The sequence below is a fragment of the Scyliorhinus canicula genome, chromosome 10 (genome assembly GCF_902713615.1).
Source record: "Scyliorhinus canicula chromosome 10, sScyCan1.1, whole genome shotgun sequence".
NCBI lineage: Eukaryota > Metazoa > Chordata > Chondrichthyes > Carcharhiniformes > Scyliorhinidae > Scyliorhinus > Scyliorhinus canicula.
The window spans coordinates 106,024,921-106,044,171 of NC_052155.1; the positions used below are offsets into that span (position 1 = coordinate 106,024,921).

At 47.5% G+C, this 19,251-nt stretch overlaps 1 protein-coding gene across 3 annotated transcripts in view; it reads left to right on the forward strand.

Moving 5' to 3' along the window:
- Positions 1 to 19,251, forward strand: part of dnajc5b (DnaJ (Hsp40) homolog, subfamily C, member 5 beta) — a 193,726-nt gene that overhangs the window by 171,381 nt on the left and 3,094 nt on the right. For all 3 annotated transcript variants that reach the window (XM_038809497.1, XM_038809495.1, XM_038809496.1), the window contains 2 exons: positions 4,340 to 4,553; positions 13,819 to 13,993. In XM_038809497.1, the coding sequence (XP_038665425.1) occupies positions 4,340 to 4,553; positions 13,819 to 13,993 (389 nt within the window). The remainder of the gene's footprint in view (positions 1 to 4,339; positions 4,554 to 13,818; positions 13,994 to 19,251) is intronic.

Below are 19,251 nucleotides of genomic sequence, written 5' to 3' on the forward strand. Positions count from 1 at the left end.
ATTAAGGGCAGACAGTTGTCATCGAATGTGAGGCAGCTTCTGAATGTGGTGCTTTCTCCGGCAGAGGGAAGGGAGTTAGAGGTGGTGGTGCCGTTAGATGCAGAGGAGGCGTTTGATTGGGAGGAGTGGAGTTATTCGATGGCAATGTTGGAGAAATTTGGGATTGGGCCTAAGTTTGTAGCATGGGTGAAGTTGCTGTATAAGGAGCCGATAGCGAGTGTGCACATGAATGATATGAATGCAAGGTATTTTTTGTTGCACTGGGAACGAGACAAGGGTGCCCCATGTCCTCCCCTTCTGTGTCCTTGTACGTGGATGATTTGTTGTTGTACATTTCGGAGCCGGGCTCCTCGGTGGGGGACATAATGGATTTGCTTCAAGGACTTGGGATATTTTCAGGGTATAAGCTGAATTTGGGGGAAATCGAGTATTTGTGGTTTCCTCTCCAGGGTCAGAGATCAGGGGATAGGGATCCAAAACGATATATTTGTTACAGAGGGGGACATCCATAGGGGATTCCTGAACTGACTGCCTACCCCTTCTGGAGGTCATAGAGGTTTCCCATCTATCTACCTGCACCTTGGGTGAGACCACATCTCTAAACCTCCTGTCAATGACACTTTCTGCTGTTGCATTCTCCTAAGTGCGTCCAACTAATCCATGCGGTCTGTGAGGAGGTGCAATTGGGTACACTTTGGGCAGCTGAAGTTTTCCGGAACGCTTGAAGCGTGAAGCTCTTTACTCCGCTGGTTAACATTTCTAGAACTAATTAATCAATGTGAAAATAAATATTTATTAAATTACAATTAACTGTATGGTCCCTGGCATTAGATTTCTACAATAAATATAAAATGCTAAATATACTAATCTCCACCCTCCAATTTAGTTACTCCTCTACTTGTTTTTTCTGAAATTTAGAGGACCCAATTAAGGGACAATTTAGCATGGCCAATCCACCTAGCCTGTACATCTTTGGGTTGCAGGGGTAAGACCCATGCAGACACGGGGAGAATGTGCAAATTCCACACGGACAGTGACCCGTAGCCGGGATCGAACCCGGGTCCTCGGTGCCGTGAGGCAGCAGTGCTAACCACTGAACCACCGTGCCGCCTTTCCTCTATTTGGTTAATTAATTAATTTTTCAATTTCTTTTTTAAACTTAGTGCAGATTCTCGACCAACCAATCAGGTCACAGCTTTCATGTGATGTCATTTTTTCAGTTTGTTTCCCCCTTTTTCCATTTCAGAGAAATCCGTGATGTAAGTGATTTATACTCACAGCTTAGATGTCATTATCAGGTCTATATGCCTGATAATGCCCCACCCCGCCTCCCCACCGTTAGATTGTTCACATTGCATGAGGGCATGCCAGCTTGAACCATGATAGGTCTCCCAGGGTGTTCACCAGGCAAGCAGAATCCACCAAAAGAGTTCAGGTGAGTGTATCGCACAGGATGGAGGGCCATTGCCTCCTGCCACTGCTCAGACAACCTGATCTTTTAGAACCCAAGTTGTTGATGGGGCGGGGGCTCATTGAGCCAGTGTGACATTGTGAGACCTGCCCCGTGGAATTTTATTTTCTATGTACCTAACAAGACAGCAGAGGAAACCACCTTTGGGGCTAGAGGTTTTCATGCCGTTTTTCCTGCCTGCTGCCACACTCTGCAGAAATATGAGAATATTCTGTCCTATGTGTCAATTGCAGACTTAAAACATTCTATTCATAATCCCTTCAATACATTTAATTTCCTTAAAGTACTTAATACGATAGTAAAACAAACATTTCCATTAAGTACTTAATCTACTATGAAAACAAATTTTTGTATCCATAGCCCCACATCAGAGACGTAGGGCGTGATTCAGTGGACTGAAGCGGAGTGCGACGCCGAGAAACATCCTGCTGTCCAACAGCACTTTGCCATTTTTTCTGGCCTCGATCGTATTCTCTCCGCACTACCTGCTGCCGTGCTTATCGCAGATCAGGGCCCCATTTTGTCCAGCAACCCCAATCTCCCCCCCCCCCCCCCCCCCCCTCCCCTCCCCGCCGTTCTTCTGACTTCCCCCCGGACCCGACCCCTGACAGTGCATACCTGGGCACCTTGAAGCTGCCACCTGACACCCTGGCAGTGCATCTAGCAACCTGGCAATGCCATCTGTTGTCCGAGGGAGTGTGAGGATGCCTACATGCCCTATTCCCGACCATCTCCGTCTGGGCGTCTCTAGTGGCCTGAGAGGCCCCGCCAGATGCCATTCGGCTAATTTAAATATGTAGATTTGGTTCTCGCCCAGTGGTGACTCATGATTGACCCAGTGCGGCCCGACTTGGGACTCTCACAATTCACCCGTTGTGTCCGGATCTGTGCCAGGCATAACAGGGTCACTGAATTGTACCAGTTATAATCACTTGGAGCTATCGGTCAAACTTTGATTGTACAGGCCCTCCACTGATTATTATATGTTTAGGAATAAGTCAGACAGCATTGTTCCCATAATGATAACTTCAGGATTATGTCAACAGACATCTAGTAAAGTTGTAAACAACCGCAGCAGACTCATTTCTTTTCAAACTAATTATAGGGCTTGAAGATTTAAATGATTTGACAGTTCCACTGAGTTTATCTACTTTCTGTGAACATTCATATCTATTCTGACTGTCCCAAATGGCTCGAGACCTCTCCAAAAAGGACACCTGGACCTCTCCAAAATAAGTCTAGCAGATTTAGACCTAATCCGCAAGTGTCTGAAATCCACAAGCCATGTTTTGGACATTCCAGTCATCAAAATTTCATCTGTGTGAAAGCAACTACACTTTTAAATGTGCAACTGGCCCTGTGAACACGAATGTGCAAACTACAACTGACCCCCTTCCTCCTCCCCCCGCCCACCAGCAGAAATGTTGGTTATCCGGTTCAGCGGTGGGATCTATGAAATTGGGAGTCTGCTGCCATTTTGACTAAGGCACAAAGCCCTTCCGGCTTTTCGAACATTCAGGCCTGAGTCCATTACGCAAACTTTGATAAACAACTCTTCCTTCCTTCATCCAAATCACCTGATATATATGGTTGAGGCCCCAGTGCAGTCCCTAGGGAACATCTTTTGTCACATCACACCAGAGTATATCCTTACCATGTCTAAATAATTTTTAATACTTGTTACAAGGTTTTCTCCAATTGCATATGATTTTATTTTTGCTATTAATCTCAAGAAAAATCCTATCCAATGCCTCCTTGAAGTTTATATGGATAACATCCGTGGACAGTTATCTGTTAACCATTTTTGTGACCGCTTCAAAAATCTTTTCTTTAGATTACCTGGACATGACCTATCCTTCACAAATTCAGGCTGACTGATTCACTCATGCTTATTCAAAATCTCATTGAGTTATAATAGGTTCCAGTAACTTCTGCACAAAATGCATCAAACAAACAGAAACCACAGTTTCCTGATTTCCCCCAGCTTCCTTTGTTAAATAATCGAGTGACATTTTTAGTTTTTTGATTCAAAGACAAACTTCTTGGAACTGGAGAGCTTCGGAAAATTATTAAATTGTGGATTTGAGTGTTCATTTTGTGGGTATGATGACCAATCCCACTCCAGGACAAAGCAGCCAGCCTGATTTCTCCCCCTTCCACAAACATTCAAACCCTCCACCACCGACGGACAGCCATGTGTACCATCTACAAGATGAACTCACCAAGATTCCTTAGACAATGCCTTCCAAACCCACGACCGCTACCATCTAGAAGGACAAGAGCAGCAGATACCTGGGAACCCCACCACCGGGAGGTTCCCTTCCAAGTCACTCACCACCCTTACTTCGCTGGGGCAACATCCTGAACTCCCTCCCTAACAGCGTGGTGGGTGTACTTACACCTCAAAGACTGCAGCGGTTCAGGAAGGCAACTCACCACCACCTTCTGAAGGGCAACTAGGGATGGACAATAAATGCTGGCCTAACCAGCGACACCCACATCCCATAAATGAATTTTTTAAAATCAAAAGAAGCCCCAGGAATTTTTTGGCAACAAGTTCACAGTTATGATTTTGTTGGATTGTTCAGTTCCCATGAAGGGATCAAGTTGAGGTCAAATCTTTCTCCAGAGGCAAGGTAGGAGATATCACTTTTCAGGCTATTTTCAACTTGCAACTGGCGTAAGAGCAGCCAACATGACAGAAACCTATGAATGCGTTGTCTACCCGTTGCAGTGTGTAGCATTGAGGAACTGTGCAAATTTGCAATAACAATTTTGAATATATTTGAATGGTTTAAACTGTTAAGATATGCATTGTTCAGCCCGTTTTTAGACATATTTAAATCACGTGATTGTCACATTCCACAGAAAACTTGCTTTGAAACACCATCCAGACAAAAACCTTGAAAACCCAGATGCATCTGATAAATTCAAAGAGATCAACAATGCTCATTCAATACTGTCAGATATAACCAAACGAAACATTTATGACAAATATGGCTCCTTGGGACTCTATGTAGCTGAACAGTTTGGTGAAGAGAATGTGAACACGTACTTCATGCTGTCTAGCTGGTGGGCAAAGGTAACTTTGTTTTTTCTTTTATTTAGTTTTAATGTACAGTAATATTTATGGTGCTCTAAGTTACATAAAAGCTGCAGTTTGAAAAGATCAGAATTCAAAAAGAGGTCAAGTAAAATTATCATGCTAAAAATGTAAGTGTTATCAATTTAACATGTTCACTAGTTTACGTTAAGGTCCAAATGCAACGTACGGTTTAAGCAAACAAACAGCACAAAGGCTAAAAGGACAAGGTTCCTTTATTCCACTTGAATTAAAATTGTGTTAACCGTCAAGGGGCAGCGTAATTCTAACAAACAACTATTTACAGAGAATATTCACCACCGATGCTTCAGGTCTCTATCTAGTCAGGGCCTCGACTCCTCAACACAGTTCTCACCAGATGTGTTCAGGCGCTGCCAACCCCTGGTGGCTATCCTGCTCCCATCTCTCTTTACAAGACTTCTCAGACTGCAAGTCAGTCTGACTAGGCCCCAATTTTCTTTCCTGGTACTTCAACCACCCTCAGGGGCTTCAAGTTGCCCTAGGCTCCTGTCATACTGCCACTCATCAGTCCTGACTTTTTCCTGGCTACTTTCTAACTTGTCTCATGACATCTCGCTCCACTCCTCACCCTGACAAAGACCCTGCTCCCTACAAGGAGGGATGCAGGGGGGTCAATTGATCCCCTACTTGGTAGTCTCCGCCAACTGCTGCTGGAGGCCACACCACAAAAAGGAATAGTGTCTTGCCTATCCTGAATGTATCACTTTGCCCAATCCTTTCCGATGTCAAAGGATTCTGTAATATCTTAAAGTTTTAAATGACTCGGGGTGTTTTTTCAAATGGGAATTATCACAGGGATATCCTCTTCTTTTGCCGCAAGATTGTCAGAAGCCCTGAAGGGGGCAACAGTGGCAATTTCTATTATAGACTGACCATGGGGGTGTGTGAGTTGGTCGATTTGAGTCACGGACCTTGTAAACTCACCAGAGGCTGAAGCTATTTTCTTGTCGGGTCATATTTTCATTTGAGATCTGCAAGCAGCAAATCCAAACTAACACTTCAAGGCAGCTCACAGACGGAGTCTGGCAAGTGCATAAATTTTCTCAAATGTCGTGGCAAACCTGGGGCGAGGTTCTCCGAGCCTCTGCGCCAAAATCGTGATTGGCACGGGGGTGGAGAATGGCCATCAAACCCGAAATCCGGTCCCCGGAGAATCACTGCGAATCCCAGGTCGGGGACCATTGACAGAGGCCACCGCAGCGATTCTCCAACGTAAACTGGCTGAGTACCCAGCGACGTGGTTCTAACCGCGTTTCGCCTGTTGGGAACGGCCAGTGGCGGCTGTGGTGTCAGTCCGTGGCCGCCTGGTGGGGGGAGGCCTCACAGACAGCCAGGCTATCGATCGGGGGCCACCGATCTGCAGGGGCGCGCAATCTCAGTACGGGGGGGGGAACTATCTTTTTGGTGCCAGTCCGCGGTGTGGGTCTGCCATGCGGCACGGGTGGGCCGGCGCAGGCTGCTGCCATGCGCATGCCGCTGAGCCCCGACTGTTAATGCAGGGCCCCGTAGCGGTAGCTGGAGCTGCGAGGACTACGCTGGGGCTCTGCTAGCCCCTTTCAGGTAGGAGAATCACTCTGGACTTTCTTCAGGTAACTCCAGAGTGATTCGCCCGCGTTTTGACGCTGGAGTGGGGACATAACCCCACTATTGGAGAATTCCACCCAAGATTCAGAATTTGGATGCAATTCTTCCAACATATTTCTAAGTGTGATCCCCAGCAGGAAACTTAGTGTGATTCATGCCAGGTGGGTCAGAGAAATCCAGATCACAATCCACCCACACTTAGACATTATTTTGGAAGCTGGGGTGATTTGCGCTGTGAATGAGGTGTGCGGGACCTAAAGACACCAGCTCCTCAGAGAAATGGCACCCCAATCTTAAGACAACCCTACAGAAACCCCCCCCTCCCCATTGCTGTAATCAGGTCCCCCTCAAGTGACCGACACCCCGCTTTGGAGCTGCCAAAGGCCCCCCTTCTTCAGACCACTGCGCCCCAACCCTTGGCAGTGCCAACCTGGCTGCAAAAACCTGTCACCCTAGCATTACTGATCTGTCAGTGCCAACCTGGCAGTGCGAGGGCACTTTCCAGCCATGCCTCTGACCATCCGGTGGCTTCAATGACCTCTGAACCCACTAGTGTGGTCATCATGTCTGGGGTCCGTTTTGGAGACCAGTGATTCCCGCTGGCTTCAAGTTGCGCCGGTGGGTGGGAGAATTGAAGAGGTCCAGTGATTTCGGCTAAAGGCTAAATATGAATATGTTAGTGAAGATTTAAATATATTAATCTGGTTCACCTCGCTGGCTAGGGGCAGGGAGAATCTCAAAATGTGTTCTCCCTGGTGCAAATGCTTTCTGGTCCTCTTGTGAGAGTCTCAGGCCACAACCTGATTTGTGCCTGTGTGAGCTGGGCTGGAGAATCGCCCCCATCGTCTCTCTTCCCAACCCCAACCTTGTGAGGAAAATTTTTGTGGAACCAGAACCAAAAAAGTCAGTGGGAAGACAAACATACCATTTATTTTGTGCCGCTTGCAACACTTCTTCAAGCACTGCTGGGCCTAATGCCAATGGGCAGAGCGTTGAATTGGGAACCTATGTACATCATATTTTAATGAAACTCTGGCCTTAAACTGGCATGTTCTGGTTGCCTATTTCCATGACCAAAAGCAGGGGGATCATAAAGATGAAATGAGCAGAAATTTAGCATTGTGACACCCATTCTTTTGGCTGAATGCAATATAAATCATCCCCAGTGTAAGTGATCATGTTTGTCTGATTGTTTGCATCAAAGCTATGTTGGGCCATTGGGAGAATTCCCATGGAAATTTTACTCTCTGAACTTTTCCCTTCTTTTCCTATGGAAGGCAGGGATGAGATCAGAAAATCGCTGTTGTAGTATTCATAGTAACTGGTATTGGATTTGATCACTCACTCTGCTGTGTGCTATGTAAGAGTCCTAATATCCTGCGCCATTGTGCAATTCTGACATCACAGAACTGTTACAGCGCCGAAGGAGGCCATTCGGTCCATCATGTCTGTATCAGCTAATGAGCAGCTCACTTAGTACCATTCCTCTGCCTTCTCTCTGTAACCCTGCACAGTCTCTTCCTTTTCAGATAACAATCTAAATCCCTTTGAATGCTTCAATTGAATCTGCCTCCACAATACTCTCAGGCAGAGCATTCCAGATTTTAACCACTCGCATGTACCTTGTATGTTTCCATTCCTATCCATCGAAGGCAGTCAGTGCATGACCTGTGATTGCTATTCTTGCTTTTCCTGCAACGTCATATCTGGAGACTGCAAAAACCTATCCTTGAATTCCCTTCGTTTCATCATCTATATGCTGCCCATCTCTAACATTATTCATAAGCATGTGTTTTACATTCATATTTATGCTAACAACATTCAGACCTTCCTCTCCAACACGCCTTTCAATCTTATGACCACCAGACCTACTGTGGACTGCCTATCTGACATCATCATGGTGAATCATAACTTCCTTTAGCTGTAGGTTAGAAGGACTGGAGCCATCAATCTTTGTTCTCGTGTACAAACTTTACTACAGACTGCAAGATAGAAACTGATCTGAGTGATTTGGACAATGAGCGTTACTAACAGCTTTATACCTCCTAGAAAACAAAAGGCGTGGGACTTATCTTTTTTAAACAATGGATTATGTGGCTAGATTAACAATGTGGTTGATTCTTAAATGCCCACTGAAATGGCTTGGCAAGCCACTCTATTTCTCCAACTGCTACAAAGACAACAAAAAGGAATGAAACCCGATGGACCACCAGGCATCGACCTAGGCACAGAAACGACAACAGCAAACCCAGCCTTGTTGACCCTAGAATGTTCTCCTTACTAATATCTGAGGGCTTGTGCCAAAATTGGGAGAGCTGCCACACAGACTAGTCAAGCAACAGCCTGACATTGTGATGTTCATTGAATCATACCTTACAAATAATCTCCCAGACACCACCATCACCATCCCTGGATATGCCCTGTCCCACCGGTAGGACAGACCCAACAGAGGTGGTGGCGGCACAGTGGTATACAGTTGGGAGGGAGTTAGCCTGGGATTCCTCAATGTCAGCTCTGGACCCCATGAGGTCTCATGGCACCAGGTCAAAATTTGGACAAGGAACTCTCCTGCTGATTGTCGCGTATCGACCCCCGTTGATCTGATGAATCAGCACTCCTCCATGTTAAACACCATTTGGAGGAACCACTGAGGATGGCAGAATGTACCCTGGGTGTGGGGACTTCAGTGCCCATCACTAAGAGTGGCTTGGTAATACCACCAAGACCAAGCTGTCCAGGTCCGAAAGGACTGGCAATAATATTGAAGACTTGTACTCCAGAACTTGCCACACCCCTACCCAAGCTGTTCCAATTCAGCAACAACACTGGCATCTACCTGGTAATGTGAAAAATTGCCCAGTTGTGCCCTGCACACAAGAAATAAGACAAATCCAATCCAGCCAATTACCACCCTATCAGTCTACTCTCCTTCATCAGCAAAGTGATGGAAGGAGTCATCAACAGTGTAATCAAGCATCACTTACTCAGCAATAACCTGCTCCTGACCTCATTACAGCCTTGGTTCAAACATGGGCAAAAGAACTGAATACTAGAGGTGAGGTGAGAGTGACTGCCCTTGACAACAGGGCAGCATTTGACTGAGTATGGCATCAAGGAGCGCTAGCAAAACTGAAGTCAATGGGAATCAGGAGGAAAACGCCACTGGATGAAATCATACCTGGCACAAAGGAAGATGGTTGTGGTGGTTGACACTCAAATCGTCTTAGCTCCAGAGTTCCTCAGGGTGGTGGCCTAGGCCCAACCATCTACAGCTGCTTCATCAATGATTCCCTTCCATCATAAGATCAGAAGTGGGGATGTTTGCGGATGATTGCACAATGTCCAGCACCATTCGCAACTCCTCAGGTAATGAAGCAGTCCGTGTCCAAATGCAGCAAGACCTGGACAATATCCAGGCCTGGGCTGGCAAGTGCCAAGTTACATCCGTGCCACGCAATAATAATAATAACCTTTTATTGTCACAAGTATGAAGTTACTGTGAAAAGCCCCTAGTCGCCACATTCCGGCGCCTGTTCGGGTAAGTTGGTAGGGGAATTGAACCTGCGCTGCTGGCCTTGTTCTGCGTCACAAGCCAGCTGTCTAGCCCACTGAGCTAAACCAGCCTAACACCAGGCAATGACCATCTCCTACAAGAGAGGATCTAACCATCGACTGTTGACATTCAGTGGCATTACCATAGTTGAATCCCCCTGGATGAACATTCTTGGGGTTACCAGTGATCAGAAACTGAACTGCACTAGCCACATTAATACTGTGGCTACCAGGGCAGATCAAAGGCTAGGAATCGCCTCCTGACCCCCCCCCCCCCCCCCCCCAAAAAGCCTGTCCACCATCTACAAGGCACAAGTCAGAAGTGTAATGGAATACTCTCCACTTGCCTGGATGAGTGCAGCTCCAACAATACTCAAGAAGCTTGACACCATCCAGGACAAAGTAGCCCGCTTAATTGCTACCCCTTTCACAAACATTCAAACCCTCCACCACCGACTTAAGTGGCAACCGTGTGTACCATCTACAAGATGGTAGCATTGTGGATAGCACAATTGCTTCACAGCTCCAGGGTGCCAGGTTCGATTCCGGCTTGGGTCATTGTCTGTGCGGAGTCTGCACATCCTCCCCATGTGTGCGTGGGTTTCCTCCGGGTGCTCCGGTTTCCTCGCACAGTCCAAAGATGTGCAGGTTAGGTGGATTGGCCATGCTAAATTGCCCTTAGTGTCCAAAATTGCCCTTAGTGTTGGGTGGGTTACTGGGTTATGGGGATAGGGTGGAGGTGTTGACCTTGGATAGGGTGCTCTTTCCAAGAGCCGGTGCAGACTCGATGGGCCGAATGGCCTCCTTCTGCGCTGTAAATTCTATGATAATCTATGATGCACAGCAGGAACTCGCCAAGGTTCCTTAGGCAGCATCTTCCAAACCCACAACTGGGACTGGTTTAGCTCACAAGGCTAAATCGCTGGCTTTTAAAGCGGACCAAGCAGGCGAGAAGCACGGTTCGATTCCCGTACCAGCCTCCCTGGACAGGCGCCGGAATGTGGCGACTAGGGGCTTTTCACAGTATCTTCATCGAAGCCTATTTGTGACAAGCGATTTTCATTTTATTTAATTTCATCAAGAAGGACAAGAACAGCAGATACCTTGGATCCCACCACCCGGAGGTTCCCTTCCAAGTCGCTCACCACCCTGACTTGGAAACATATCGCCGTTCTTTCACTGTCGCGGGGCCAAAATCCTGGCACTCCCTCCTTAACAGCACTGTGGGTGTACCTACTCCTTAGGGACTTCAAAAGTTTAAGAAGGTCACTCACCACCGCCTTCGGAAGGGAAGCTAGGGATGGGCAATGCATGCTGGTACCCACATGAGTGACACCCACGTCCCGTAAATGGACTAGGTCAGTGACGGATAGTAAGGAAATCAATAAGAGGGAAAAACATATTAGACTTTGTCCCCAACAACCTGCCTGTCGCAGATGCATCTGTCCATGACAGTATGGGGAGGAGTAAGCATACATTTCTTGTGGAGACAAAAGTCCTGCTCTCACAGTGAGGATACCCTCCATCGTGTTGAGCACAACCACTTGTGCTTCATGGGATAGACTTTGAACAGATCTAACAACTCAAGACTGGGCAAACATAAGGTGCTGTGGGTCATCAGCAGCAGAGTTGTACTCAACTGCAATCTGTAACCCCCTGGCATATTCCTTATTCTCCCATTATCACCAAACCAGGGGATCAACCCTAATTCAACGAAAAGTACAGAAGGGCATGCCAGGAGCAACAGCAGGCATAAGTAAAAATGAGGTGTCAACCGGGTGAAGCTACAACACAGTGCAACTTTAGTGCCAAACTGCAAATGCTGTAAGTGATCGACAGAGGTAAGTGATCCCACAACCAATGGATCAGATCTAAACTCTGCAGTCCTGCCACACCCAGCCATGAATGATGGTGGACAATTAAACAACTCATTGGAGGAGGAGGCTCAAGAAATATCCCCATCCTCAATGATGGCGGAGCTCAGCACATCAGTGCAAAAGACAAGGCTGAAATATTTGCAACAATCTGCAGCCAGAAGTGCCAAGGGGATGATTTATCTCGCCCTTCTCCAGAGGCCCCAGCATCACATATGTCAGTCTTCAGCCAATTCGATTCACTCCACATAATATCAGGAAACAGCTGAAGGTGCTTGATACTGCAAAGGCTTTAGGCCCTGACAATATTCCAGCAATAATCCTGAGGAGTTATGCACTCCTAGCCCAGCTGTTCCAGTACAATTACAATACTGGCAATGTCGAAAATTGGTTAGGTATGTCCTGTGCACAAGAAACAGAACAAATCCAAACCTGGCCAATTACCGCCCGATCGGTTTACTCCCGGTCATCAGTAAAGTAATGGAAGGGGTCATCAACAGCACTATCAAATGGCACTTACTCAGCAATAACCTGCTCACTGCTGCTCAGTTTGGATTCCACCAGAGTCAATTAGCTCCTGACATCGTTTCGGCTTTGGTTCAAACATGGACGATAGATCTGAATTCAAGAGGTGAAGTGAGAGTGACTGCCCTTGACATCAAGGCAGCATTTGACCGGGTGTGGCATCAAGGAGCCCTAGCAAAACTTAAATGAATGGGTATCGGGGGGGAACCCTCTGCTGGTTGGAGTCATACTTGACACAAAAGAAGATGGTTCTGGTGGTTGGAGGTCAATCATCTTGGTTCTAGGACATCACAGCAGGAGTTCCACAGGATAGTTTCCTAATCTCAACAATCTTCAGCTACTTCATCAATGACCTCCTTTCATAATAAGGTCAGAAGCAGGAATGTTCACTGATGACTGCGCAATGTTCAGTACCATTTGCGACTCATCAGACATTGAAGCAGTCCATGTGCAAATGCAACAAGCTCTGGACATTATCCAGGCATGGGCTGACAAGTGACATCTCATTCGCACCACTCAAGTGCAGCAAGTGACCATCTCCTACAAGAGTGAATCTAACCAGTGCACTTCACATTCAGTGACATTGCCATCACTGAATCCCCCCACTATCAACATCCTGGTTGTTGCCAGTGACCAGAAACTGAACTGGATAGTCATATAAATACTGTACCTACAAGAGCAGGTCAGAGGCTAGGACTCATGCAGTGAGTAACTTATCTCCTGACTCCCCAAAGCCTGTCCACCATCTACAGGCAAAAGTCAGGAGTGTGATGGCATACACTCTACTGCCTGGATGAGTGTAGCTCCAGAAACAATCCAGAAGCTCAACACCATCCAGGACAAAGCATCCCACTTGATTTCTACCTCTTCCACAAACATTCGCTCTCCCCTCCACCGAGAAACAATGACATCGACAAGATGGACTGCAGTAACTCACCAAGCCTCGTTAGGCAGCAACTTCCAAATCCATGGCAGCTACCATCTAGAAGGATGAGGGCAACAGATACCTGAGAACATCACCACTTGGATGTTCTCCTCCAAGTCGCTCACCATCCTGACTTGGAAATATATCACTGTTCCTTCATTGTCGCTTGATCAAAATCTTGAAACTCCCTCCATAACAGCACGGTGGCTGGACATTAATGCTGTTGTGTCATTGTCCAATCTTCGATTAAAATGGATTACAAATTTGACCACAATGGAATAACACCACCCACCAGTTTGATTGTCAGTATTAATATGAATGATCATCAAATCTTCATCCTGCCCACGTGCTCAGTGAGGTTTTGCATATTTAGCGACAGGCTGGCTCCCCTTTAAAGGAACAGGATACTTTGAAATTCTCATGAAAAAGATGGGTCCTATTTGCAATGTGGTCAGTCCACCCTGGGTGTAGTCCTTCTAGCTACATTCTTAAGCCTGGAAGATTAAGGTAATGCAAAACATACCTTTTTAAAAGTAACCCAGTGCCTTTAATGACGAGTGTAGCAGGAAACTGGGGGTTTACACAGGAAGGATCATGCTGCACAAGTCTGAAAGCTCGTTGTGCACCCTCCCAACCACCAGGGCACAACCAGTGGAAAATACGGAACATAACTCTCAAAACCAGTGAGCTTAATAGCACAGAGAGACAAAATATTATTTGCTTCTAATTGATTGCTTTTGTTTGTTTCTGATTTGCATTTTAGGGTATTTTTGTGTGCTGTGGTTTGATCACTGGCTGTTACTTCTGCTGCTGCCTCTGCTGCTGCTGTAACTGTTGCTTTGGTAAATGTAAACCCAAGTCCCCAGCAGGTGAAGAATATGAATACTATGTCTCACCGGAGGACCTGGAAGAACAAATTCGCACAGACATGGAGAATGGTAAGTGCCAAAGGCAATTATGGTGCTTGTTTTCCTTCAGGGTGAACCTTAAAGTTATTGCATTTGTTCTACAAATCCTCAATTGTAAATAAAATGTGCAAAATCATGAGCACCACCGGTGTCCCCTCCAGCTTCCCGCTGACCGTGATATACCTGCCCCCCCCCATATCGGCAACTATTTTCCCCGCCTCGAATGACACCCATATATTAATCAGGATCGCGACCCCCCCTAGTCTTATAGTCCAACCCTGAGCGAAATACCTGCCCGACCCACCCCTTCCTACATCTGGTCTGATCTGTTACCCTCAGGTGTGTCTCATGTAGCATTGTCACGCGCTCCTTCAATCCCCTCAAATGCATGAACACGCGAGCCCTCTTAACCGGCCCATTCAGCCCTCTTAACGTTCCACGTGATCAGCCTGACCAGGAGGCATCTCGCACCCCTTCCCCTGCCTATCATCCTTCTTAGGCCAGCCTCCAGCTCACGCCCTGCGCCCCCGCAGGCCCGCTCTTCGCCACCCTCCGTCCTTGAACTCCCATTTGTCGCCCAGCAACAATCCCTCCCCTGTCAACAGAACAATTTCCGCCCCCCCCCCCCATTAACAGCACAACAATTCCAACCCCCTCCGGCAAACTTATCATCTGCCCACCCCCCACTGTGCTTCCGTGAGCTAGCATGCCCAGCTAGCCTGGTAACTCGCGCACCATGACGCCAAACATCCCATCCACTATTGTTTCTCCCCCCCCCCCCCCCCCCCCCCCCCGGCTCGGACATACTTCAAAAAACACAGTTCCAACCAAACACAAAGTAAAGAGAAAGAAGATCCATCCACCCTTCCCTCACCAGCACCAGGTTAACTTACGAAACTGAGCAACAGCCCAAGAAACAATATAAAAATCATTTCACATACAGTTCAAAAGCGGGAATAACTTTAACAAATTTGTTACAGCGTTACCCGTCCCAAGAGTTCAGTGTCCTCAGTCACTTACCAGCCCTTTACTTTTAATAAAGTCCATCGCCTCATCCGGTGACTCAAAATAGAGTTCCTGATCTTCAAAAGCAAACCATAAATGAGCTGAATAAAGCATCCCAAACTTCACATTCTTCTCAAAAAGGGCCGATGTTACTCGGTTGAATCCTTCTCTTCTTTTGGCCAGATCCGCATCCAGGTCCTGGTAGATGCGCAGCCCGCTGTTTTCCCACTTGCAGCTCCGTGTCTGCTTGGTCCATTGCAGAATCTGTTCCTTATCCAGGAACCGCTGCATTCACACCACCATCGCCCTCGGCGGCTCGTTCACACGCGGTCTCCTCACAAGCGTTCTGTGCGCTCTATCCACTTCCAAGGGTCGAGCATACGCCCCATCACCCTTGCGTCCATTCCCTTGCAGCCCTCAGGGAGGCTGATGATCCTCACGTTCTGTTGGCGGGATCTGTTTTCCAGATCCTCCACCTTCTCCTGCAGCCTTTTCTGCTGATCCCTCATTAGCCTCACCTGTACCTCCAGCTCAGTTAGGTGTTCCTCGTGCTCGACCACCTTCTCCTCAACCTTCTGGATCGCCCTTCCTTGGGCTTCTAGCCCCTGCTCCACCTGGTCGATCGATGCCTTGATCGGGTCTAGACCTTCCTCCTTTTGATTGGCGAAACCCTCCTGAATAAATTTCATCAGCTGCTCCGTTAATCACTGGGCCGCTGAGCTAGTACCCTGCGCCTCCGCCATATTTTTCTGTGCTGTGGGTTTTACACGTGACTTCTCTGCTCGATTTTTCCTTCTTAAATGACCACTTCTGGTCCACGTCTCCATATAATGTTGTGGGATTCCTCCTCGCTGTCCCATTGTTGCCCTTTTGCCCTTTTTAATAATGAGGCTCTATTTATAATATGATGTTATGTCCCAACAGCGTCGCCAATACTGTGGATATTTCTATTTATCTCGGTGAACCACAAGTCTTTCCCTTATATCGGTCAAATGACCACGCAACCAGTTAGTCAGTTAAAAGATGGTTTATTTACACATGTAACGATTACTTCGACATGCAAACACAATATCTACTACGAGTTCAACAACACCTATCAGCCACAATAACCTATACTTAGCTTCAGTGCGACCAGCACTGTGCAGATGGATAAGGCCTTTATCTTGATCTCAGGTGGCTGGTTTGAAGAAGCGGCTCTGTCTCTGCTGGGCTCATCAGTCTTGTAGCGATCGTTGGTCTTGAACTTGGCTGTCTGGTTGTTATGCTGAAGTTGGTGTGGGCACAGGCCAATCCCAAAAGAGGCTGGCACAGGCTGGGTCCAAATGAGGAAGAACACATGACTGTGCCCCCTTTTATCCCTCTGGGATTCAGCGCTGTTTGGGACAGTCCTTGATCTTGGCCCCAATAGTTCAACAGGGCTTTGATCACTGCCTTCGATTTCGACCAATAAAGGGGCGGGTGCCTTGGTGGCTGGGCGGGTCCTTAACGGTCATTGACCTTGGCAGTTGGGCTCTCTGAGTAAAGGGAGTGGCGCTGATCAGTCTGTGCCTGGAACTTGATTGGAGTCCTATTCTGGGGAACGGGCCATGAAAATGCAAATGAGCGGGGGTTTCGATCAGGTCTAGCAACTGCATTTCAAATACACAGAAGCTTTGTATCTGTCTGAGTCCTGGGTTGGCCATAATTCCCATGGTCCTTTGCAGATGGCCATCTCAGATGGCTACACCATCAACTCCCGATTTTTCAAATAAAATTCGAAAAAAGTCGGGGGAGAAGATCCAAAAAATCCATCACGAGCGGGAGCTGCCAAATGTGGGACCTCCTACTCCATGGCCGCCACCGGAAGTCCATTATTGCTGGCCTTAAGGGACGGAAAACCACGTGGCTCCTGATGCACCATTGAATTGCAATGTCCTCATGGTTCAAGGGTGTCAATTGGCTCATTATTGATCTTGATTGACATCCCACCACTGGTGTTCGGGAATTCTGCTTCAGCCCTTTCCCTCCTCCAACCTAATCTGGGGATGTTCTCGCACTGTGGGGGACTAACCAAAGGGGCCCCTCCCTCGTTATTAAGTGGACAGAGGCACAAGGGTTCCCACCATGATGGGCTGTATTAAATCCAATCTGCTATGTGAGAATTCAAAACATTTAGGATCTTTTTACCAGTGGATACCTCATGATAAACTCACTCTCCTTTTACTCAACATCTATTGTTGAATGGAAGACTAACAACTTATTTTTAGAAGTTAAACCATGTACATTTTGGCTTCTATTTAGAACTGGTTTATCAAATTAGTCTGCAGTGCTTTTGGCTCTAAGAGCTAACACTGCCCCGACCTGAACTGTGAATGACAAGCAATGTATAAATGACTGATTGGAAAAGACGGGTAGAAAAAAATAAGTTTAATTCTAACAGTACGATACCAAAATTGACACACCAGTTAGTCCACTGAAACACACTCAATAGCTGAAAGGGAACAAATTTCCCACAGTGGTTTTTCTAGAAAATTAAATCACCCGGCATAAACACATAGGGTAAATGTAAATCAAAACTTCTATAAACCCAAGGCACCATCTGTACTGTGAGGAACGTGTTGCTTTACTGACGGGTTTGAAATACCTCAGGCAGCCTGCCACACTATCTTTCTATTTTTAAATATTGGAAAGATAAACTATTTCAGGCCCAACATCTTACAATCATCATAAATTTCAATAGCATTCAGAGGTCGATGCTGGGCAGAGTTCCACTGACAAGCCTGAGTAAGTACGCACCGAGCTCTGCTTGCCACTGCTCCATAATAATGAAGGACAGCGGTGTGACTATGGGTTGCTTGCACTGTTTTTATAGATGCCCCTTATCCTGCTGTCCACAATGCACAGGCAGCAGGACGGGTAGATTAGGTGGTTCAGAAGACATATGGGATACTTGCCTTTATTAGCCGAGGCATAGAATATAAGAGCTGAGAGGTTATGATGGAGCTGCATAAAACACTCGTTAGGCCACAACTGGAGTACTGTGTGCAGTTCTGATCACCACACTGCAGTCCAAAGATGTGCAAGTTAGGTGGATTGGCCATGCTAAATTGCCCTTAATGCTGAAAACAAAAAGGTTAGGTGGAGTTATTGGGTTATGGGAATAGGATGGAGGAGTGAGCTTCAGTAGGATGTTCTTTCGAAGGGCCGGTGCGGACTCGATAGGCCGAATCGCTCCTTCTGCACTGTAAATTCTATGGTTCTATAGGAAGGATGTGATTGCACTAAAGAGGATGCAGAAGAGATTCACCAAGATGTTGCCTGGGCTGAAGTCTTTAGGGCGGAATTCTCCGCTCCCCACGTGGCGTGGGAGAATCGTGGGAGGGCCTTTTGCGCCCCCCTGGTGACCCCAGCGATTCTCTTTCTCCCCCCCCCCCCCCCCCCCCGGCTCGGGTAAAGTCGCCGCTTGCCGTTTTTCACGACAAACGACGATTCTCCGAGCCCGATGGGCCGAGCGACCAGCCCTTCACGCCCATTTCAACATGCCAGCAACCACACCTGGTTGCTGCATTCGTGAAACGGGCGCCAGATGCCTGTTTGGGGCATCTAGGGGCCCGATTGGCACGGGAGCACCACGACTGTACTCGGGACCGGCCCGCGATCAGTGCTCACCGATCATCGGGCCAGCATCCGAAACAGACGCACTCTTTCCCCTCCGCCGCCCAGCAAGATCAAGCCGACACGTCTTGCTGGGCAGCTGAGGAGAAAAACAGCCACTGCGCATGCGCGGTTTGCGCCATCTGCGCGATGAAGTCATCTGCGCATGCACGGGTTGGAACCGGCAACCCGCGCATGCGCAGATGACCTCACAAATGCGCCGTTTTGTGCGTCATTTCCGGCGCAACGAGGTCGCGGCCGGGAAAGACGGGGGCCTGCCCCTAGCCCCCCGGGTGGGGTGAATTAGGTGCGGGGAGCAGGCCGCGAGGCCGTCGTGAACCTCGGCCGATTTCACGATGGTCATCCCGATTTTTATCGGGAGCGGAGAATACCGCCCCCAAGCTATGAAGAGAGGCTGGTTAGGCTGGGGTCGTTTTCTTTAGAGTAGAGAAGGCTGAGACGGGACCCGATTGAGGTGTACTGAATTATGAGGGACATTGATAGGGTAGATAGGAAGAAACTGTTCCCCTAGAGGAGTCAATAACCAGGGGACATAGATTTATGGTAAGGGGCAGGAGATTTAGAGGGGATTTGAAGAAAAACCTTTTCACCCAGGTGGGTGGTAGGAATCTGGAACTCGCTGCCTAAAA